General features: G+C 47.0%; 1 protein-coding gene across 1 annotated transcript in view; it reads right to left on the minus strand.

Annotated features, from left to right (window-relative positions):
* Positions 1-4,301: 4,301 nt before the first annotated feature.
* Positions 4,302-24,757, minus strand: part of SCFD2 (sec1 family domain containing 2) — a 397,757-nt gene continuing 377,301 nt past the window's right edge. The window contains exons 8-9 of the mRNA XM_068975329.1: positions 17,550-17,669; positions 4,302-5,716 (exon numbers count right to left, since the gene is read on the minus strand). Coding sequence (XP_068831430.1) covers positions 5,624-5,716; positions 17,550-17,669 — 213 coding nt within the window. The 3' untranslated portion in view covers positions 4,302-5,623. The remainder of the gene's footprint in view (positions 5,717-17,549; positions 17,670-24,757) is intronic.

Below are 24,757 nucleotides of genomic sequence, written 5' to 3' on the forward strand. Positions count from 1 at the left end.
AACAGATGCAGGGGCGACTGCCGAATCCCCTACACAGATGCACTTTAAAAAGCCACTCATGCTTTGGCTTAAACTGTAATTTATTTTGTGTACAATAAAGCTCATTTTAAAAGGGCAGACGTCTGACTTGGTCTTGATTGAAGTGTTCACCTTTTGTCCTTCAGACTGTATGTCTCAGCACCTAGTGTTTCTCAGGCACGTCGAGCGGGCATTCTGCCTTCCTGGGGTGAGCCCTGGAGTTTCCCAACAAACCACCAAGGTGCATTCTATTCTTATCCCTGTTTTACAGATGAGGAAACAAACTTGAAAACAAGTTAGATAACTTGTCAAAGGCCCCGGCCTTTGAGTTTGTAAATTCTGGTTTGCTGCTCTTTAGTCAAGAGTAACAGATCTATTCATTTCCTTCCTGATCCTCCAGGGAAACTTAAGACAGATGTCTGGGTCTATATTTTAAGCTGATAAGAGATGTCCTGGCTAAGCCATGGAAGAGCATGCTCCTATGCAAGATCACTGCTTATTATTTGTGCTATTTGGCGAGCCTTCATTGGGTATGCCACTTTTGAAAAGTGCACGTTTTTCTCATGTTGTAGAAGGTCATAGCCATTGATGCAGGGTGGTTCAGGAACCCTTCCTGCGTGGCACCTGCCCCAGGTGATGTGCTAAAACTCTCATCTGCTTCCATCCGGGCCAGGGAGAACTTTCATACAAGCCAGGTGAGTCACCACCTTTACGGGGAAATAATTACACCTTGTATTTGTCTTGAGAGTGCTTTCACATAACTGATCTCATGTAACCCTCAGGATAACCCTGTGGGGAGGGCAGAGGAGGAAATACCAGTGTTTCTACAGGTGAGAGAAACAGGCTCTGAGTTTAGAGTGATGTCCTTGAGTTCACAGGGCATGAATCAATGTCTTCGGACTATATTCAATGTTCTTACTCCTTCACAGCATTTCATATACGGGCCTCTGCTGCATGTATGGGGCCTTGGGACTGAGGGAAGCAGCCATCATGAAGAGTTGAGGGTCTACTATGGCACAATGCCAGACTTTCAAATCTGTTTCCCCACAGGGTAAATGTCCTGCCTGCTCTTGACAGGGCTTCTGGTTATGCCCTACACCTTCCTTAGGTGGAGGGCAATTTTCTACACTTCAAGCCTAACCTAACCTCTGAGAAGGTATTGGGTGCAGGGAGGGAATGGTGTTCACCGGAAGTTCTAAAAATCTCTTCTTTCAAAGGCAGTGACAAGGATCTCTGATTAGATTCTGCTCACGTTTGGTTTTATTCATCCTACATGGCTATATTAGTAATGTCCGGTGAGTGAGTGGTTCATCTTTATATACTTAACAATGGTCTTCTACCCATGTTCTGGAAATAAACAAGATGAGTGTTCCCCAGGGCTTTATCTTGCAGTGGTGCTGAGCAGTGTTGGACATCCTCTGTTTATGAGTGGTGCCTGGCTGCCTCCTTCTCCATCCCACCTGCTCCAGGAATCTGCAGAGCTCAGGCAGACCTCTCCTCCTCCCTCGTGAGCTGTCCTTCCTGACCTCCTGGCACTTGTCCATTGCCTCTCACTTCCCCACCACACTGGACTCGGTCTCTTAAACTTCCTTTCAGAAATTCTGGCTGAAAGAATCTCGGTTCTCATCCATCCTGGGGATAATGCTTCGCTGGAGGCCGCTCTGGAAGAGAGAGATTGACCCCTGGCTGGAAACCACCTGAGTTGCATTCCTGTCCACTGTCTCAGGCTGACTTGACTATTTATAGTTCTAGAGTACACCATGTTTTCTTCTCACAAATTTATCATCCTATTTCATTACCTTTGTTCTTCTCTTTCATTATATCTCTGACTTCCTCGTTGGTTTTTAGTATCTGCAATCACATGGCACCAAGGACGGTCCCCTCCTACCTAGGCAGGGGATGGCCTCCCTGCCACCTGGGTAGAAGAAGGGAGAGATGTGTGTGTGTTCAGGGGAGTGAAGAAAGGAATCAGAATTACTGAGCATTTACAGAATGCCAGACTATAATCCATCTCCTTTAATCTTTTGAAGAATCCTGCAAGGAAGGTAATGATAGCACTTCCAGTTTAAAGATGAGAAAACAGAGTCGGAGAGATGAAAGCTGGGATCACACAGGCAGTCATTGTTTCTACTGACTGAAAACCTATGTCCCCAGCACTGGAGGGGGATTTGAAATAACTTTCATTCTCCACACCAACCCCACAATCCATCTTTAGTCCCTTCTACAGACGCAGAGAAGGGAGGCTCAGAAAAATGAGCTCCTAAGTGGCAGATTCAGCTTCAAGACTCCACCCAGGTCTGCCTAATGCCCAGACGCCAGGCAGCCAGCTCACGACTCTGCAGCTCAGGCTCCTCTAAGCAAGCCACCATCGCTTCTCTGTTCCTCTGGCTTGCAGATGCGGGTCCTCCCTATCTCGGCCCCGTGTTCTTCATCAGGCTTCCCTTAGCCTCCTTGTTGCTACCCCGGGCTCGTGGCTCCTCCCTGGCCCAGGTCTGCCTGGCTGCCAAGGCCGCATCTGCTCTTGCCATCAGCCAGCTGCTCACTGGCCTCCAGTCCCAGTTCAGTAATAAAGACGTCCAAGCTGGAGCAGGGGCCAGCACGGCCCATAGCCTGTCTGCCTCAGCCCCAGATCCTCGTCTGTAGCGATGTCTGGCTTTCAAGTTTCCTCCCTGCTGCAAATCAAAACCATCCAAACACTCTACAGCCGGCCTGGCACTGAGTTGTGGGCTGAGGTGGCTGAATGCTCCTGGCCTGGGGCTCCCTGTCAGCACCCGGCCACCACCCTGCCTGAATCCCAGGTTCCAGAGCTGTGGGCCTGCTTGTGGTGAGCCCCTCGTGCTGGTGAAAAATGAGATTTCAACATTCACTTTATACCCTGTGGAAGATAAAGCTGTTGCTCAAGCTTGTGGTGAAATCCCTTAGGAATGAGCCCTTGGGTAACTCTGGTGTGATGGTGGTGTGGGGCTGCCCCACTGAGTCTCTGTTGGTAAGTCAAGATGGTGCTTGGAAAAGGCCACTAGGAATTACAGAGCTTTATCTGTTATAATAAATAAACCAGGAGTGAAAACCCACCTTGCTAAGTGCCACAGGCTAGCTGTGTTATGGATGGGATCCTTCTACAGCAGCCCTCTCACAAGGTGGGGACCGCTCATTATTATTCCCTGGGTTTATAGGTGGAGGCGCTGAGGCCTGGAGATCTCCACACTGCTGGCAGTGGCAAGCTGAGACTCAAACCCGGACAAGACTTGTGGACCTCTGTTCTAACCACTGCTGCTTCACAAGATGCCAAGAGCACAACTGTTCCCTGCGTCCCCCCACCCCATCCTCCACCCACGGCCAGATGTGCTACTTCTGGAGTCCCTGCTTTTTCCTTATCTGCTGAAGGCCCTTTGCAGGATTTACACCAAGTCTTCATTTTGCCCCTGCTTTTCATTCAAGGAGCAGCACCCTGTCCTGTGCCTCCGACCTTTTTATTTAAAGCAAACTCTGGTCACCACGATCTTCTTTCAGCTCACCTTTCCTCCAAAGCCTTCTGCTATCGGATTGTCTGCCTAGCTCAGTTTCTACAATCTGTGACCACAGAGATGGAAAAAGATGATCATAAACTAAACTTTTGATGTTTCCCCCACCACTCAGAGACTGCCTTTGGCTATATTTAATCTAGTATTGTGAGCATTTGGGGAACACAGTAACTGATGATACGTAACATTTGCAATCAGAAACTTCCTTTGTTTACCACTTCAGATTAGAAGCTTTGGAATATTCTTTTTATACAAGAGGAAATCAACTTGTAAAAATACATTAAAGGCCCAAGAGTAATATATCAATACATCTACTGTGAAAATATTCAAATGACACAAATATATTGAGAGGCGTCACCTTTTCTTAGTCCTCCTATGATAGACTCCTTCCCAGAGGGAACCACTTGTTAGCAGTTTGAGTTTTGTATTTTCTGAAAGTTTCCTTTGCATATAGACATATGGTTTGAAACTTAACCTTGAGCAGATCCTCTCACAGGGCCCAAGCATCAGGAAAAGCACCAGATGTTCATTCTGTGAGAGACATGGAGTCCAGGATGAGCCTCATTCCCCACTGTGTCCTGGAATGTTGGGGACTGCCTGGCACGTGCCACTGGGGAGTTGGGAATGAATGAGTGATCAAATGAATACAGATTGGAGACCCACAACAGGTTACTTATTTACTTTATTAATGAATTAATTAATTTATTGGCCATGCCTAGTTCCCTGGTCAGGGAACTAAGGGAACTGCAGGGAAAATGTTAAGTTGTAACCACAGGACCACCAGGGGATTCAAGAGGTTATTTATTCATTTTTAAAAAGAGTGATCTTTGCTTTAATGATCATTTCTTCGGAGCTATCTGCCATTTTCTCCCTTACTCAAATTCAAACTTCTCAGTAGAATGAATGAAAGCATCTGGGGTCTCCACTATTTCAGCACCATGAAAGAACCAGTGTTAGGTGGAAAACATACTTGGACAAAATAAAGAATGTCGGGGTCAAGAAAACCTGCCTTGATGACATCTCAAAATGATTTCCAACTTCAGTTTTCTCATAAAATGGTAGTGTTTTGCACAGAACTAAAAGTAGAGACACATTTTGGTTTACATTTTATTTCTTCTACCTGTTCAATTCACACCAGTCATTGTTTTTCAGCTTTCCCTCTTTATTATAAACATCTTTTAGAGATGCTAGAAATTTCCATCAACTGTACACCTACAAATGCATGGGTTCCAAGAGGTCCCTTTCTGCTGGAGTTCTTATATAATTCCACTCTGTGGGTCTAGGTTTTTCTGTTATGGCTAGAAGGAAGACTAAGATTCACAGAAAAGAAAGAAGTCGAAATGTGTGATCATAAGTCATAAGGGGTAGGGTTCCAACCTAGACCTCCTGGACCAGATATCTTTACTGGGGCCTTGCTTTGGGAGGAGAGGAAACCTTTCATGGGCTGTCGCAGTGCTCCAATCAACCTCTCTCCCACTCCTGTTCCAGGCAGGCTGGCAGCCCTGCCCAGTGAGCAGACAGGAACAACGCAGCTCTTTGTAAAGGCAGGAGATTTACAACAGAGGCAGACGATCGGCACTGCCCTAGCCGCCCCCCTCTTTTCCTCCCCTGTTCAGAAATGTCTCAGATCAAGAGAGAAACAAAGCCTCACATCCCATTTGCAATGTTCCCTCCTCAGCTACATTATCTTGAAAACCAAACTTTCCTGACACCCATGATTCTAAAGCATGTCTAACTTCTCCTGGAGCAACTGCAGATCAAACGGCTTGTAATCTACCAACACTCACCGACAGGCACTTGTTTGGAATGAATGAACTTGCAGGTGGAGTCAGAAAGATCACAGAGAGAGGGGTAAGGATAAATGGGCATTATCATGAATTAGGCCAGCTGAAAGGCAGTTTGATGCCTTTAGAAAAATGATTTTAAAAAAATCTCAGCAATACTTCACATTGTGTGGTTATGAAGATCCTTTGGACAACATTCAGTCATAACCATGATTAGTAACAGGGACACTGATTTGGATTTTAACAGACAACAATATTGGGATTTCCAGCTCAGGTGGGGATCATCTTCTTAGGAGATGCTTAGAAGCCAAGGTCTGGATGCAGCCGGTCAGTCACAAACAACAGCTCAGGGATGTTAAGTGGCTTCAGGAGTCGCGTGGACAGCACGATTACCTAACAATGGGAGGGGCAAACACATTGCAGACAATTAGGAGAGCCAAGCCCAGCTTATTTGATAACAAGAAATAAAATGCAACACACTTCTTTGAAGGGAAGGCATAGAGTGGATGCTGTGGAGGAGAGGGCAGAAGGCAGCTGCTAGAATGCCAGTGAGTTCTCGAGTCCCAGGTGGAAGAAGGGGAAACGCAGGCTGGGAAGGGTGGCTTGCAGGGACAGTGGGGCTGCGTCTGCTGAGCCTTTAACCGGTGGGCACTGGGCAGGGCCAAGCCTAGCCACCACCTTGCTGCTCAGTTGTACTAAATCAGACCTCTGCTTTGTGATCTGGTAATCTGAACTCCACACAGAGGTCCCTCTGTCCTCCAGGGAGGCTTTGCTCCTTTGGGGAAAGAGAGAAGGCATACTCAAGAGCAGCATGTTGCTGTGGGTGATGATGATGATGATGACTGTATCTATCTCCTAGTACCCAGTTTCCATGCCAGAAAGTCATCATCTCACAGCTCAGAAGGTCAGAAGCCCAAGATGAAGGTGTTGGCAGGTTGGTTCCATCTACGGGTTGCGAGGGAGAAGCTTCCCTCTCAAGCTTCCTCATGTCTTCACCCTGTCCTCCCTCTGCGTGTCTGTCTCTGGGTCTCTCTTTCCCCTTTGATAAGGACACAGTTGCATAGGATGAGAGCTTACCCTAATGACCTCATCTTTTTTTTAAAATTAATTATTTTAATTGGAGGCTAATTACTTTACAATATTGTGGTGGTTTTTGCCATATATTAAATCAGCCATGGGTGTACATGTGTCCCCCTGTCCTGAACCCCCATCCCACCTCTTCCCCATCCCATCTCTCTGGGTCCCAGTGACCGGCTTTGAGTGCCCGGTTTCATGCATTGAACTTGGACTGGTTAATGACCTCATCTTCATTGTGCTCAGTTGCTCAGTTGGCCAGGCTCCTCTGTCCATAGAATTTTCCAGGCAAGAATACTGGAGCAAGTTGCCGTTTCCTACTCCAGGGGAATCTTCCTGACCCAGGGATTGAACCCTGCGTCTCCCACATGTCCTGCATTGGCAGGTGGGTTCTTTACCACCAGCACCACCTTGGAAGCCCTCATCTAAACTGATCATCTGCAAAGACCCATTTCCAAATAAGGCCACACTCACAGGTACAAGGGGTTCGGACTTTAACATCTTTTGGGAGGGGACACATTTCCACCCATGACGATGATAATAATGATATTTGCTAATATTTATTAGTTCTTAGGATGTGCCAGGCACAGAGGATGCTCTCATTTAATATCCATTTAATCTTCGTAACAACCCTATTTGCAGATACGGAAAATGAAAAACAGAAAGATTAAGTAACTTGACCAAGGACACACAGGAAGAAGCTGAATCAGGATTCCAACCCAGGCAGGCTGGCTCCAGTGTCCAAGTGCCTGTTGGGTCACTTCTCCATTATCAAGGGCTCTGGGAAGGCTGCTTACTCCCTGAGTCCACAGGGACACTTGGACCTCTCTGGCCTGTTGTCATCGTATCCCCTTCTGCTTCCCCAAGGCTCAGCTACTCCTGGGGGGCAGAGTTCCCTCTGCAGCACTGGGAGAGCTCGTTCCCAGTGCTGGGCTGGGGCAGTGATGTGCTCTGTCAATCTGGTGAGGTTTTCCCAGGTAGGGGTTTTACACCCAGATGATGGAGGGAAGTGAGGAAGGAGGCAGTGGAGTCAGATTCTAGAGCTCAGCTCCTGAGTGCAGGGGTCCCAGGTGGCCAGAAAGCCTGGGCTTTAAGGGGTCACACCACCTGGCTGGGTCTCTTGGTGGGGAGCAAGAGACTCACTCACTCTCTTCCCCTCTGCACCCCATATTGTGCTAGGTAGAACGAAACCAATAAGGCAGCAATTCACTGGCCAAAAACCGAGCCTACTCTCTTACGTGGAGGACAAGCAGAGGAAAGGGAGGAGAGAAGAAAGCATTTTAGAATTCTCTTGTTCTCAGTATTAAAAAGTTTTCTGTTTAAAACAAAAATTAACCTTTGAAAGCAGTGATTACTTTTTATTTTGAAAGAGAATTATCCTTGAAAATATATGGTTAATATCAGTCAAGTCATATTTTTGGCAGAAGAAGTACACTGCAGTCTGTGCTCACGTTTTTCCTTGAAAGCCATGTGATGAGAGTTTGAGGGCAGAGAGTGAACACTGGCATCCTCTTATCACATGGTGTAGACACCATTGGAATACGCGGCTCTGGAGAGGGCCTCTACTCACCCCTCAGGGTCTTCGAGACCAAGTCCAACAGATAGTTGAGAATGGTGGTACCCAGACCAGCAGGCTCATCAGATGCTAGCAGAGCCTGGTACCATGGCTGATTGGCTACGTACCCTGGGGAAGGTCATTCCACTTGTGGCCTCACTTTATCCATCCCAGGAGAAAAATAAAAGTTTGTAGAATTATGGCAAGGATTACCCAAGGTGAAGACTCTAAAGCACACAAGCTGCTCAGCAATTCTGAGCTGCTGTTTGATTGTGATTTTGTGACTGGATCACGGTGGTTTAGTCACTAAGTCGTGTCCAGCTCTTGAGACCCCGTGGACTGTAGCCCATCAGGCTCCTCTGTCCATGGGATTCTTCAGGCAAGAATACTGGAGGGGGGAGCCATTGCTCCAGGGAATCATCTTGACCAAAGGATTGAATCTGGGTCTCCTGCATTGCAGGCGGATTCTTTACCTATTGAGCCACCAGGGAAGCCCAGGCCTCCTTTCAAATATTATGAAAGCTAAGAACTCTCTAGAAAAATACATGTATGTTCATCTATATAAGATTTTGAATACAGTTTCAGGTGAAGTTTGTGGCTAACTAGGATTCATAGACCACAGGTTGTGCTGTGCTTAGATGCTCAGCCACGTCTGAATCTTTGTGACCCCACGGACTAGAGCCCGCCAGGCTCCTCTGTCCATGGGGATTCTTCAGGCAAAGATACTGGAATGGGGAGCCACGCCATCCTCCAGGGGATCTTCCCAACCCAGGGACTAAACCCAGGTCTCCCACATTGCAGGCGGATTCTTTATCATCTGAGCCACCAGGGAAGCCCAGATAACAAGTTAAAAGACCCTTATTCAGATATTTTAAAAAGAGCACACATAAAGACAAGAATCCTTCGCACGAGAGCAGACTCTCGTGAAGTACAGGAGGACAGGTAGCTAGGCCACAGGCCCCTCCCTTGCCCTGTGCTTGCCAGACCCTTCCACCTGGGTTAGATGGGGCTAACCACCATGGTTAGACCATGCTAACCCCTGGGGTTCTTAGTTCCAAAGCCAAGACTGCAGATTTCTCTCTGGCTCAGGTGAGGGCAAGTATAACGGCTAGAGCGAGTCTCTGAGGATGCGTGCATCTCATGAACATGGTAGAGGAACTGGGAGGGAAAGGCTGTAGATTCGGGTGTGTGCAGACTTCCAGGGCAGTGACAACTAAGCCCAAAGATCCATCACTCTCAGGGTGGAGGCTGGGCTTTCAGTCGTGGCTGATGGACTGTTGCCCAGTCACCTGCACTGAGCCGGCACTAAGGACCGGGACCCTGTCACAACTAGACAAGTGGTATTTGGCATGAGGGCTGAACCAGAGGCCGTCTTGGGTGTGTGTTCTGGAGGGTTGGGAAGAAACAAATGGAAAACAAAGGCAGTCTGTGAAGTAACTGAGAGGTGTCAGTGTCATTAGGAGGGAAGGATGTTGGGACCAAGGACTCCCGCCAGATGGTAGAGTGGCCTTAGGAGTGTCCAATAGGCCACCTGCCAGACGACGGACCCTAGAGAATTTGCTGGATCACTTTGAGCCTCAAGTTCTTTGTCTGTGAAGTGGAAATAATGACATCCACTTCACATGACTATCATAAGGATCAAATGTGAACATAGATATAAAATATTCAGCACAATGACAGACTTTGGAGGGGCTTAAAATGGTGCCTGCTATTATCACCTTCATTAGCAGCACCACCTTCTCTAGTCTCATCCTCTGCTGCGTTCCCTGTATTCAGCACAGAGCAGTCACTGGGCTGATACAGGGGAGGCGGATGTGCCAGAGACGTCTTCCTCACGTGTAAGTCTGATAGCATTTACTCACAGGCTGCAAATCCTGACTGCCTTCCTCCACCCTTTCTAAGCTTGACCCACTGATGCAGAACAGAATAAACAAAGAAGAATGAAAGAACTGAGGACAGTCTAATGGACCTCTGGGACAACATTAAAGGCATCAACATTCACATTATAGGGGTCCCAGAAGGAGAAGAGAGAGAGAGAAAGGGCCTGAGAAAATATCTGAAAAGATCATAGCCAAAAACTGCCCTAATATGGGAAAGGAAATAGTCACTCAAGTCCAAGAACCACAGAGAGTCCCATATAGGATAAACTGAAGGAAGAACATACCAAGACACACATTAATCAAACTGGCAAAACTTAAAGACAAAGAGAAAAATATTAAGAGCAACAAGGGAACAGCAACAAATAACATACAAGAGAATCCCCATAAGGTTATCAGCTGATTTTTCAGCAGAAACTCTGCAGGCTGGAAGGAGAGGCATAATATATTTAAAGTGATGAAAGGGAAAAACCTACAATCAAGAATACTTTACCCAAAGGCTTGTTCAGACCCAATAGGGAAATCAAAAGCTTTCTAGATAAGCACAAGCTAAGAGCACTCAGCACCACCAAACTAGCTATACAACAAATATTAAAGGAACTTTTCTAGATGGAAAAGAAGAGGCCACAACTAGAAATAAGAAAATTATGAATGGGAAAGCTCACTGGTAAAGGCAAATGTACAGTAAGGGTAGGAAATCACCCCCACACAAATACGAATTCAAAACCAGCAACTGTGAGAAGAGGAGAGTACAAATGCAGGCTATCGGACATGCATTTGAAATTAAGAGACCAGTCTTGTATGTAGATAAATTACTATATCAAAAACTTATGGTAACCACAAACCAAAAATCTATAAGCCTGACCCTCTTAGAGAGCATCGCAAGACTTTGGAGTCTGATGGCGGCTCAGCACTCCACACCCCGGCCCCTGGCCACAGCATCCCCCTTATCAGAAGTTCCACATTCTAGACACTCTAAACTATTTGCAGTTTCACAAATGGAACATTGGGGGTGTTTCTTCATCTAGAATCAGAGTTACCAACTCTTTGCCTGAAGACCTTTTAGTCATCCTTCAACGATCTGCTCAGGCATCACCACCTCCAGGAAGCCTTCCCAGACCACCTCTCCCTGATGACTGAGGATGTTCCCATGGCTGTTGCTATTACACTGTACTCCTTGTTTCCTTGAGTTTCTTTGTTGTTTCCTAGCACAGTGCCTGATACCTAGCAGATCCCTGATACAATAAGTTAGCCAGTGATTGATTAATTGAATAAACAAAAACAAGACTAGGAAGGAGGGAGTGGGTTTAGCCATGTTCAGCAGTGAGTTTTTCACAAGAGGCTCTGGTAGCTCAAATATAATGGCTCTGTGTAAATTTGTTTCAAATTGGTTTAACTGAAAACCCATTTGTCTAAAATTCCTATTTTGAAGAACAAGCAGGATCATATGGCTAACATTTCCTTTACAGTATAATAGCTGATGGTCCTTAAGTATTTTCACATCTCAGGTGTCTTTTGTTCATTTTCAGTTTTCTAGCCTATTCAAGTAAAGGTATTTTTGCATTATTTGACTAAAATAGTCCTTAAAATTATAAAAATCTTAGCTAAATGGCGGGAGGGGGAGCAGAAAGGCACTCTAAAATGAAAAAGAAAATGCTTAAAGCAATCCTAAATCAGCCTGCTGGATATGAAATTTAAATTTTATAAACATAGTCATCAAACATGCAACATGAGGCAAATTAAACACTAGAGACTTCCTTTCAGAGGACCGGCTTTTTCTCAAGCAACCGAGGGCAAGGATGAAAATCTCCATCTGTGAGGCAGGGCCAGAGGGCCCAAGGGCACCTTGGAACCAAGCCCCTAAAAAGCAGCCTTTGGGGCTCCATGCAGCTTCTCCTCCAGCCGAAAGAAGAACCGCTTGTCTCTGTGCTCAGACTGCCCTAGTTCCTGCGGGAGTGGCCCAGTCCACCTGCTTTCTCTCCACTTTTCGCTTTTTTGGGCCATTGCTATAATTTGGAGGTGCCAGCATCTTCCTGTTCTATTTCTGCTGAAAGAGAGGAAGCAGGGCAGCCCAGGATTTAGACTCATATCCCTTGACTTCCAACACTGTGAACTGAAAGGAGCAGGGGACACTAATGTTTTTTCTCCATTTTTCTCTTAAGCTTGGGAGATGCTTTCCAGTACAAGCAACTCCCATGCACAGGCACCAACATGCATATTCATCCAGCTGATGAACTGGCTCTTGAGCACATACCATATTCAGGGCACTATTTGCCCTCCTTTGTACAGGTGTCACGTGTGTTAAACATAAGTGTCTTGTTAAACCACTGGGATAGCGGATTAAAACAGACATGATCAAGCTTTCTGGAAAACCCATTGCCTTTGTGTTGCTGGTGGGGTGAGTGTGTTGTGCTTAGGCTCTTCTAAAGAATCCCCTGAGATTTCAGATGTCTCCATTTTTGTCCCTTCCGATGGTTGTTTAAAAATAAGTTACTTGAGGGAAAACAATAAGAAACTTCTGTTGCAAATGACTTCAACATTGCTAAGAGGATTGCATCAAATATCAAAGATACACAAAGTATATAGGAATAAAGGGCAATATTAATATGAATAATATGAACATGTGTGATGCTGTCTAATATTTCAAATTATAAGGTAAAGAAGAAAAATTGTAAATCTCACTGACATTTTCCTTGGAATAGGAAACTTCATAACAAATTAAATGCAGGCCAGAAGAAAAAAAAAAGAAGTCGCCTGACTTCTCTCCTTGAGGGCTTGCATTAAATTTTAGAATAACCTGGAGCCAGGGTTTAGAGTCAAGATTTAGTTATCCTTGAACGTCTACAGTGGCACAAAATTGTAAGTGTATGAGCATATTTCTGGGTCTACTTTTTTTTTTTTTCTATTACAGTCTCACTGAGTGTTTGGTTCCAGAAATGTAGACGCACATGAAAGCGTGGTTGGGCAACGTGTATCGTGAAGAGCCATGGTGGCAGGTCTGGCCCACTCTGTCTCTCTCTGTTTCCTGAGCTGGCCTTTCCCTGTGCTTTCTGGGAGGGTCCCTCCCTGTTATTTTCCTCCCACAATCCCAGCCTTTGGCTGGCATCTTGGCCACCTCCCAGCTCCAGGGTTCAGCCTGCAGAGCTGTCTGCAGTGAGAAGAGGCCAGTGCTGGGCACATGCGTTCCAGAGCCAGGGCAAGCCTGCAAAGTCAGCTGCTTGTGGCTGTGGCTGTTTGGGGGTGGGGTTGAGAGGCTGCCTGTTTGATCCCTTTTTTTGTAGTCAGGGAAGAGGGCTTTCTCTAGCTGCCCACTTTCTCTCATCAGCACGTTTAGCAACAACCAGGGGAGGAGAGCAGAGAAAACACGCCCACTGTAGTGTAGCACAGCCATCCTCTGGGACTAGCAGGTGCTAACGTGGTTTCTGAATGCCACTGTTTCATGAGATCCTTATCACCCTCTGTAAAAGAGAATTTATTTCTGGATGTGCCTTGAGTGAGTGACAGTTGCTCAGTCATGCCTGACTCTTTGCAACCCCATGGACTGTAGCCTGCCAGGCTCCTCTGTCCATGGAATTCTCCAGGCAAGGTTACTGGAGTGGGTTGCCATTTCCTTCTCCAGGGGATCTTCCCAACCCAGGGATGCTACACTGCAGGAAAGTCTTTACCATCTGAGCCACCAGGGAAGCCTACTATTAAGAGACATTTCTGGCTCAGTCGGTAAAGAACCTGCCTGCAGTGCAGGAGACATGGGTTCGATCCCTGGGCTGGGAAGACCCCCTGGAGAAGGAAATGGCATCCCACTCCAGTCTCCTTGCCTGGAAAATCTCATGGACAGAGGAGCCTGGTGGGCTGCAGTCGATGGGGTCGCAAAGAGTCAGGCACGACTGAGCGACTAACACACAACACACTCTAAGTATAAAGACAGGTCAACTTAAAAAGTATCAGCAGATACGTGCTTGACTTTATCTTATAATCTACAGACAACACATTCGAATATGTAATGAATCTATACACCTTTTCCAAAGGAATACCCAAGACAGAAGTAGCAACAAAGTTATAAATGACAGTCATCAGTCAGATGAAATAATTTAGAGGAAGCTTTTCTCTCTCCAAGAAATGTGGGCCTTACGTGGCTTCTATTGGCAGTTTCCTTTGATGAGTGGATCCCTGAATGCCTTGCACATCTCAGCTCATCAACCCTCTCCTTCAGGAGAAGCTGATGCCATCGGAACGACCCTCCCGCCTCCACCCCTTTCCTGCAGGTATTCCCATCGGAGCACCTGCCTATGTTCCAGAACACTCACGACTGGCTGGAGCTTCTGTGTTTGATGTCTGTCAGTCAGTCACTCACTATTAGAGTGTAAGTTCCATGAAAGCAGGTACAAGTCTGGCTTGGTCACTGCTCTATCCACAGCACAAAGAACAGTGCTTGGCACAGAGGAGATGCTCCGTAAATGTTTACTGAATAATTAACCAATCCAATTTAAGAGGCTGTTAAGTTCCTATTCCTGGGTCCAAAAAGCATCTATGTGGTACGGAATAGATATGAATTACAGCAACTGATGCAAAAGACAGGGTGGTCTTAGTTGTCCATAATCTCAGAATCAATAACAGGCTGGTGTAGTCTCCAGAAAAACTGCTTTTATCTTACAGTACTTCAATAATGCAAGTAGAGTTTCCAGTGGTCAACGGTGAAGGTTTAGTCACTAAGTCATGTCCAATTCTAGCAACCCCATGAGCTGTAGTCCCCCAGGCTCCTCTGTCCATGGGATTTCCCAAGCAAGACTACTGGATACCATTACATTCTCCAGGGGGTTCTTCACCGACTGAGCCACCTGGGAAGCCCTCTAGTGTTCAATATTCAATGAGCAATCATGACACCCAGTGCCAGATCCTTTCTGAGGTGCTGGAATTAAAATAAGTGCAAAGTCCTGAGGCTAGGGAGAGAGGCCAGCAGAAAGGGGTAGAAAAAGAAGGCCTAGCGGCAGGTAGGGGCCGTGGTGGGAGGAGGTGGCCCCAGCACCTCTGCACTGCTCAGCCCCTGGCAAGGGAGGTGCTTAGGTGTAAGTGAGCCTGAAAAGAGAGACCAGGGTCCCAGGAGAGCTGCCTGGGAACTGGGATACCCAGGTTCATGGCACGGGCTGCGGTGAGGTGGCTGGAGGGACTGGAGACATCTAGTTTGGCGAAGAGCAGCCTGGAAGAGGACCTGTGGAGGAGGGGTGAGCCTGATCTGTTTGGAGATTCTGGGGGCCCGGGAGCTACAGGCAGCAACTGCTGAGTGAGACCTCAGAAGGAATGGAGGTGGAATCGTCAGAGCAAATGGTCCTAAGGGCCAAGGCCTCCAGAACTCGGGTAGGCTATGGGCAAGGGGCAAATCCTCATCCCCAGGGACCTTTACATGTAGGCTGGATTAGATATGTATCAGACAGCAGTATTAGATACGTATGTTTAAATCATCGGTCAGGTTAGAGTCACTCTCTTGGTTGCCAGACCTGCCCCACTTCAGTTGTTCCCACGTACGCCCCAACAGAGGTCTAAGCAGGTGACAGATCAGCAGGCCTTTCCGTGTACAGCCAGAGCATCCAGCCCTCATCCCTCTGAATGCACCTCCGAAGCTGGAGCTGGTTACATCTCAGATCTGGGCTGACTTAGCTGCCAGTCTGTGGAGGTCTAATACCGGGAGACCTGCCTCCGCAGGTGTCGCTCCAGCAAACAGGCAGATAATCCACCTCCTTTCAGGACTTGGAATGAAGGCCATGATGGTAAATAACTCCTCTCTGGAATCTTCCTAGGCCCTGTTAACTCTTCAGGGGGAGCTTTCTGCACAAAGGACAAGCAGCAGGCACGCCTGCCCCTTAAGCCCCCAATTCTTTGAGCCACTCTCTCTGCAGATGATTGAGCACAAGGTCGGTCAGTTGCAGCCCAGCCACTGAGCCACTGCAGATTCCGGGTCTCTGTTGTCAAACTCAGGTCACACGGCTTTGAAAAAGTGTGCATTTCATCCTTTTAGAGGGGAGATTAACATGTCTGTCAGCCAGTTAACAATGCAGCAGCTAAGAATTCGCTTCACCATGTTAGGGGCAGTGAGAAGCATGCTTGCTGATAAAAAAAAGAATGTCTTGCTCAAAAAAACAACTGCTCACTAAACAGACCCTGGACACTGCTGACAGAGTGGGTGTGAGATAAGGCTGAATTTACCACTTTATCCGAAATCCCACCAGCTATGACCAAGACAGGTGTTAGTAAGAGCAGAAGTGGCCATAGCCAATGACGGGTCACTCCTTTGCTCAAAAACATATCATGGCTCCCAGGACACCTGGGTCCCTTTCCTAAGTTGGGTGTCTGGAGACCCACAGAGATCTGGCCTTTTCTACAAGGTGACAGAGTTCCTGTCCTGTGCACAGGCCTGGGAAGGCCCAGTCTTTGTCCTTAAGGAATGCACACTTGCTTCAGGAGGCTAGGTCAGCAATGGGGAGCCATCAGCGAGCTGCCTGGGATGCCAGCGGGAATAGGGGCTCCTTGGCTGGCTGAGTGGGTGAAAGTGGGAGACATGGGCATCTGTACCTCTCCCCTGGGGAGTGGGGGTGTGTGGTCAGCCAGGCATGGCTGGAATACCACCAGGATTCTGTGCGGTTGTGGCGGACAGTTCTCTTCTGAGCCAGCATCCTACCTGAACCACTGCACTGGCATCTCTGTTCTGCTGTCTCCAAACCACAGAAGGCTGCTGGCAGCATAAAGACCCAACACAAAGCTGAAGACAGGCCCCAGGAGACAAGCCTCAACCTCAGGGTGAAGTCCCAGGCGCTCCAGTTCCGAGGACAGTCCTTGGCCCGGGGTGCCCACAGCAGCAAGCAGCCCAGCCACGCTCTCTGTACCTGCTTTTCTCCTTCCACTCTCTCTCTTCCAGTCCCCTCCCTTCCACTTCTTGGGATCCCCTCCCATGTAAAGTCTGCTTGCGGCCTCCTGTTTCAGGCTGCTTTGGGAAACTACTAAGGCAAGGAGTTTTCAGTCCTACTGAGTTACAGGCTCTGCTGCCCCAGCCAGCTGAGAGCTTCCAGAGACAGGGAAGTCCTTGCCTGTTCCTCAAGGCCCTCTCCCCGAGCTCCTGCTGCAGGGTAGGGTGGCAACTGCTCAGAAGTGGTTTTTGATAATGCCCTTGGCCATCTGTATCGAGGGCTGTGTGCTGCGCGCAACACTAAGAAGCATATTCTCTCCCGTCTCTGAGTTAAGATTCACAGTCACCCCATCCTGTCGGTTCAGTGAGAAAACCGAAGGCTTTTCTCACCTGGCCAGTAAAAGGCAGATAGAGGAGGACTGTGCCTTAACCACCGGGGGCATTTTGTGGGGAGGGAGACGGGGCCTGGCAGGAGGCAGAGAAGAAAGACACTGCACTTGTCACTGTCCGGACGAGGTATCTTTCTGTCCTCTCCATGGGGTGGAGAGGGTCCCTGGGAGCCGCCCTCAATTATCTAGAGCCTGGTAAGAGTAATTAAGCACTGCTTGGACATCAGAGAAGACATGCCTTTCAGGAGTCGGGGGAACAGCACTGTAGCCCAGGGGTAGGAGAGGTCTCGGGCCTGGGACAGGCAGAAGGAGCAGGGCAGAGGATGCTGGGGGATGGTGACGCAGACGGCTGGGAAGCCTAATGGAGGCCCACCCTTCCCCCTGTCCAGGCTTCCCGTTCAGATCATGTCACCAAGCGTCACTGAGGATTCAGTACCTGGGTTCCCGGCTTCAGGGAGGGCACTAGGTCTTTGATCATTTTGGCTTCAGAGACTGTGACTCCGCCCACCACGAAGAGGATGAGGAGAGGGTGGTCACTGGGATGAGGCCGGCTCACCTGCAAAACAAAACCTAGCATTAGAGGCGTCTTCAGGGGCGGTGAATAGCCATTCGAGAGATTATAATTTGTTAGGGGTACAATGTGTTAGGGGGTGTTTGCCCATTGACCAGGAGCATGCCCGGCACGTCGCCTTCCTACAGCCCTTTACATAAATATTTTATTGAAAGAGAAGTTAAAGGAGCTGCTGCTGCTGCTGCTAAGTTGCTTCAGTCGTGTCCAACTCTGTGCGACCCCATAGATGGCAGCCCACCAGGCTCCTCCATCCATGGGATTCTCCAGGCAAGAACACTGGAGTGGGTTGCCATTTCCTTCTCCAATGCGTGAAAGTGAAAAGTGAAAGCAAAGTCGCTCAGTCGTGTCAGACTTTTCACGATCCCATGGACCTCAGATATGCAGATGACACCACCCTTACGGCAGAAAGTGAAGAGGAGCTAAAAAGCCTCTTGATGAAAGTGAAAGAGGAGAGTGAAAAAGCTGGCTTAAAGCTCAACATTCAGAAAACGAAGATCATGGCATCCGGTCCCATCACTTCATGGGAAATACACGGGGAAACAGTGGAAACAGTGGCAGACTTTATTTTTGGGGGCTCCAAAATCACCGCAGATGGTGACTGCAGCCATGAAATTAAAAGACGCTTACTCCTTGGAAGAAAAGTTATGACCAACCTACATAGCATATTGAAAAGCAGGGACATTACTTTGCCGACTAAGGTCCATCTAGTCAAGGCTATGGTTTTTCCTGTGGTCATGTATGGATGTGAGAGTTGGACTGTGAAGAAGGCTGAGCGTTGAAGAATTGATGCTTTTGAACTGTGGTGTTGGAGAAGACTCTTGAGAGTCCCTTGGACGGCAAGGAGATCCAACCAGTCAATTCTGAAGGAGATCAACCCTGGGATTTCTTTGGAGGGAATGATCCTAAAGCTGAAACTCCAGTACTTTGGCCACCTCATACGAAGAGTTGACTCATTGGAAAAGACTCTGATGCTGGGAGGGATTGGGGGCAGGAGGAGAAAGGGACAACAGAGGATGAGATGGCTGGATGGCATCACGGAATCGATGGACATGAGTCTGAGTGAACTCCGGGAGATGGTGATGGACAGGGAGGCCTGGCGTGCTGTGATTCATGGGGTCGCAAAGAGTCAGACACGACTGAGCGACTGAACTGAACTGAACTGATAGACCACAGCCTACCAGGCTCCTCCATCCATGGGATTCTCCAGGCAAGAGTACTAGAGTGGGGTGCCATTGACTTCTCCAGTTAAAGGAGCAGGAGCTATTAAATAACAGAGAATACTGAGGGCAACTTTCCCTTCCTCTTCAGTCTACAAGTCTCAACACAAACGTGCTCCTGCCTTACGGAGCCTGTGCAGTTCCTTCCAAGCGATAGCCACAGCCTGGAGTCATCGTCTCTGCTTACACACGTTTCTTTGATGGCTGTCTCCTTTAATGGAACACAAACTGAGGAGGCAGCGATCTTGTCTGCCTGGGTCACTGCTGAAGTCCCAGAGTACTTAGTGCCGTTTCAGAATAGGTGCTCAATAAATGCCTGTGGCATTGAAAGATGGTCACATCCCTAGGGAGGAGGAAGTGAAGGGTGCACAAAGATGCAAGAGCCCCGTGCCCACCCTTGAGGGCACTTCATGCCCTTACCTTCTGCAAACCAACCTCAGCTGAGGATTGCAGCTGCATGCAATGCTGCACTGAATGTCGTGGAGAATCCCTGCCGGGGCCTTAAGGTCTCACCAATGAGGCACAGTACAAACAACTCAAATGAGAGCATCTCCCGGCACCCTCTCAGGAAATGCACAATGCCAACGTGTACACCTGGTGACTAACTGAAGGGGACAAGAGAGGGTTCCTGAAGACAGTGTGTTTCAGTCCTACCTGCAAGTTCAGGATGGTTCGGTGAGGAGTGGGTGCAAGTGGTATGAGCCAAGTTCTGCAGGCAAGAGGTCACCAGCTGGGGGGAGTGAGCAGGATGGCCGCATGGAGTCATTATAGGAAGGATGCTGCCAGCTGGCTGCATGACCAGTGAAGCCAGAGGTGGGAGAAGCAGGCTGGTCTCCAGCCAGAAGAGGGTAGGCAAAGTAGGTAAGTGTCTGTGCTCACAACACTCACTAACACATAAGCCGTCTTTGGGCCGAAGGATGGTCCCCATGAGTGGCAGGGTGGGCAGCAGGTTGAGAGGAAGAGAGCCAGCCCTTCTCTTACCCTGGCTCCAACTCTATTTTCAACTTGGTTCTTCTGACTCCCTTGCCTAAATATAACTTTTCAGTATCTTATTTTAGAACACTTAGGAAGGTAATACATTAAATGCTTCCAGTTACATAAGTTATTCCTTGGCTTCTGAAGAGGAAACTCAGAGTGAAGAGGGAGGGAGGGAAGGATGGGGAGAAATCGGGGGAAGGAGGGGAAAAACAAAAGGCAGGAAGAAAGAAGGAAAAGTGGGTCTAAACTTCTTCCAAATGGGCAGTGTGGAATACTGGGCAAAGTTACAGAACTCTTGGATCTTTAGAAAAAGACTAGACTCCCCGCCCCACCCCCCAACTTTCTGCCCTGTGGCTCCTTCCCTTGACTGCATTTGTTGACGGCTGTCTTCCAGTCCAGGTACCACACACCCACAGCCGTGCTGCTTCTGTCCAGCTGTCCCGCTGTAATAGCTCTCACTATAGTCACCAATGGCTGTCACAGATGGGGGTCGACAGACATTTGTCTTCATTTATCTGGGCATTTCTGTGGCATGTGTCCCAGCTGATGACATCCTTCTTGGCCACCACAATAGCACTCTCTCTGGGGTCTCCCTGCTGCCTTTCCCATGGCTTCTTCTCACATTTCTTCATAGGTTCCTTTTCTTGGTCTGCTCAATTGTCGATACTCCTTGGCCTTTATCTTTGACCCTGTGCTAGGAATCAGCGAACTAAAATGGACTGGCATGGGTGAATTTAACTCAGATGACTATTATGCCTACTACTGTGAGCAAGAATCCCTTAGAAGAAATGGAGCAGCCATCATAGTCAACAAAAGAGTCAGAAATGCAGTACTTGGATGCAATCTCCAAAATGACAGAATGTTCTCTGTTCGTTTCCAAGGCAAACCATTCAATATCACAGTAATCCAAGTCTATGCCCCAACCAGTAATGCTGAAGAAGCTGAAGTGGAACAGTTCTATGAAAACCTATAAAACCTTCTAGGACTAACACTCTAAAAAGATACCCTTTTCATCATAGGGGACTGGAATGCAAAAGTAGGAAGTCAAGAAACACCTGGAGCAACAGGCAAACTTGGCCTTGGAGTACAGAATGAAACAGTGCAAAGGCTAATAGTTTTGCCAAGGGAACACACTGGTCATAGCAAATACCCTTTTGCAACAACACAAGAGAAGACTCTACATGTGGACATCACCAGATGGACGACATTGAAATCAGATTGATTATATTCTTTGCAGCCAAAGATGGAGAAACTCTATACAGTCAGCAAAAACACACTAGGAGCTGACTGTGGCTCAGATTATGAGCTCCTTATTGCCAAATTCAGACTTAAATTGAAGAAAGTAGGCAAAACCACTAGACCATTCAAGTATAACCTAAGTCAAATCCCATATGATTATACAGTAGAAGTGAGAAATAAATTTAAGGGACTAGATCTGATAGACAGAGTGCCTGAAGAACTATGGATGGAGGTTTGTGACATTGTACAGGAGACAGGGATCAAGACTATCCCTAAGAAAAAGAAATGCAAAAAAGCAAAATGACCATCTGAGGAGGCCTTACAAATAGCTGTGAAAAGAAGAGAAGTGAAAAGCAGAGGAGAAAAGGAAAGATATAAGCATCTGAATGCAGAGTTCCAAAGAATAGCAAGGAAAGCCTTCCTCAGTGATCAGTGCAAAGAAATAGAGGAAACAACAGAATGGGAAAGACTAGAGATCTCTTCAAGAAAATTAGAGATACCAAGGGAACATTTCATGCAAAGATGGGCTCGATAAAGGACAAAATGGTATGGTCCTAACAGAACCAGAAGATATTAAGAAGAGGTGGCAAGAATACACAGAAGAACTGTACAAAAAAGATCTTCACGACACAGATAATCACGATGGTGTGATCACTCACCTAGAGCCAGACATCCTGGAATGTGAAGTCAAGTGGGCCTTAGAAAGCCTCACTACAAACAAAGCTAGTGGAGGTGATGGAATTCCAGTTGAGCTATTTCAAATCCTGAAAGATGATGCTGTGAAAGTGCTGCACTCAATATGCCAGCAAATTTGGAAAACTCAGCAGTGGCCACAGGACTGGAAAAGGTCAGTTTTCATTCCAATCCTAAAGAAAGGCAATGCCAAAGAATGCTCAAACTACCGTACAATTGCACTCATCTCACACGCTAGTAAAGTAATGCTCAAAATTCTCCAAGCCAGGCTTCAGCAATACGTGAACTGTGAACTTCCAGATATTCAAGCTGGATTTAGAAAAGGCAGAAGAACCAGAGATCAAATTGCCAACATCTGTTAGATCATCAAAAAAGCAACAGAGTTCCAGAAAAACATCTATTTCTGATTTATTGACTAAGCTAAAGCCTTTGACTGGGTGGATCACAACAAACTGTGGAAAATTCAAGAGATGAGAATACCAGATCACCTGACTTGCCTCTTGAGAAATCTGTATGCAGGTCAGGAAGCAACAGTTAGAACTGGACATGGAACAACAGACTGGTTCCAAATTGGGAAAGGAGTATGTCAAGGCTATATATTGTTACCCTGCTTATTTAACTTATATGCAGAGTACATCAGGAGAAACAGTGGGCTGGATGAAGTGCAAGCTGAAATCAAGATTGCCCGGAGAAATATCAATAACCTCAGATATGCAGATGACACCACCCTTACGGCAGAAAGTGAAGAACTAAAGAGCCTCTTGATGAAAGTGAAAGAGGAGAGTGGAAAAAGTTGGCTTAAAGCTCAACATTAATAAAACGAAGATCATGGCATCTGGTCCCATCACTTCATGGCAAATAGATGGGGAAATAGTGGAAATAGTGTCAGACTTTTTTTTGAGCTCCAATGTCACTGCAGATGGTGACTGCAGCCATAAAATTAAGACACTTACTCCTTGGAAGAAAAGTTATGACCAACCTAGGCAGCATATTAAAAAGCAGAGACATTACTTTGCCAACAAAGGTCCATGTAGTCAAAGCTGTGGTTTTTCCAGTAGTCATGTATGGATGTGAAAATGCTGAGCACTGAAGAATTGATGCTTTTGAACTGTGGTGTTGAAGACTCTTGAGAGTCCCTTGGACTGCAAGGAGATCCAACCAGTCCATTCTAAAGGAAATCAGTTCTCACTATTCATTGGAAGGACTGATGCTGAAGCTGAAGCTCCAATACTTTCGCTACCTGATGCAAAAATCTGACTCATTGGAAAAGATCCTGATGCTAGGAAAGACTGAAGGAGGGAGGAGAAGAGGACGACAGAGGATGAGATGATTGGATGGCATCACTGACTCAATGGATATGAGTTTGAGTAAACTCTGGGAGTTGGTGATGGACAGGGAGGCCTGGCGTGCTGCAGTCCATGGTGTCACAAAGAGTCAGACATGACTGAGTGACTGAAGTGAACTGAACTGAAGTGAACTGTGGTACTCTCACTTGAGGACCTCATCTACTTATATGCCTCCAATAATCTTTTAATTCTTCAAATCTATGTCTTTAGCATCTCTATTTAGTTCCAGTGGCCATCTCCACCTGGATGCCTCCTGGCATTCCTAAACTCAACACATTTCAAATTTGATGCATGATTTTAACCACTCCCCACCCCCGCCAAGTTTATTCCTTAACTTTTTATAAGCATCACCACCTTCACAGTCCCCTGAGCCAGATACCCAGAAGTCATCTTAGATTTGCTATCTTTTTGATCTCCTAGGTAAGTCCTATTAATTCTGCCCCCTCCAATTTACTGATCTCTTTTTGATTCCCACTATCCCTGTTCTGGTCGGCTTTCATTTCTTCTTCTTTTTAATACTTATATTTATTATTTATTTTGGCTGCGCTAGGTCTTAGTCGCAGCATGCAAACTCTTTGTTGTGGCATGTGGGATCTAGCTCCCTGACCAGGGACTGAACCCTGGCTCCCTGCAATGAGAGCTTGGAGTCTTAGTCACTGGACCACCAGGGAACTCCCTCATTTCTTCTTTACTAGATTATTGCTGCTGCTGCTGCTAAGTCGCTTCAGTCATGTCCGACTCTGTGCGACCCCATAGATGGCAGCCCACCAGGCTCCCTCGTCCCTGGGATTCTCCAGGCAAGAACACTGGAGTGGGTTGCCATTGCCTTCTCCAATGCATGAACGTGAAAAGTGAAAGTGAAGTCGCTCAGCTGTGTCCGACTCAGCGACCCCATGGATTGCAGCCTTCCAGGCTCCTCCGTCCATGGGATTTTCCAGGCAAGAGTACTGGAGTGGGGTGCCATTGCCTTCTCCGAGATTATTGCTAGGGTCTTCTAACTTGTCTTCCTGTCCCTCATCTGGCCACCCCCATCCATTCTTCTCATTCCTGCTTAAGTGAACTTTCTAAAGTGCAAATATTTATTATTGAATCTTTGTGCATTATCTTATCTGATTCTCAAAAATCCTTAGGAGGCAAATACAATCATTGGTATATGATGCAGATGAAGAGACTGAAGTTTACACATAGTGACTAAATCGTGGAGGCAGGGGCCAAACTGCAGAGGTTACACTCTTAAACACCCGTCACCTCCACCGCATGCTCAGAGCCAGGAAAGATAAAGTTCAGACTCCTCAATTTAGTACAGAAGGTTTTTCTCACATGGCTTTGCTTTTTGTCTCCATCTTCATCTCCTCCATATACACTGTTTGCTGAAGTCACTCAAAGACCTGAACCATCCATGAATGCATGATATTAAAAAAGAAAATTTTGCTAAACATGCAACATTTTACTGAACACTTGCCCTGAAAAGAGCATTTATCACAAGTGTTCAATTTATTTTCATAAACTAAACAAACCCTTGTGACCAGTACTTAGATCAGAAACAGAAAGCTGGCACTCTGGATCCCTTCAAGCCCCCTTCACGTCACTACCTCGCCAA

This window comes from Capricornis sumatraensis, chromosome 7 (genome assembly GCF_032405125.1).
Source record: "Capricornis sumatraensis isolate serow.1 chromosome 7, serow.2, whole genome shotgun sequence".
NCBI lineage: Eukaryota > Metazoa > Chordata > Mammalia > Artiodactyla > Bovidae > Capricornis > Capricornis sumatraensis.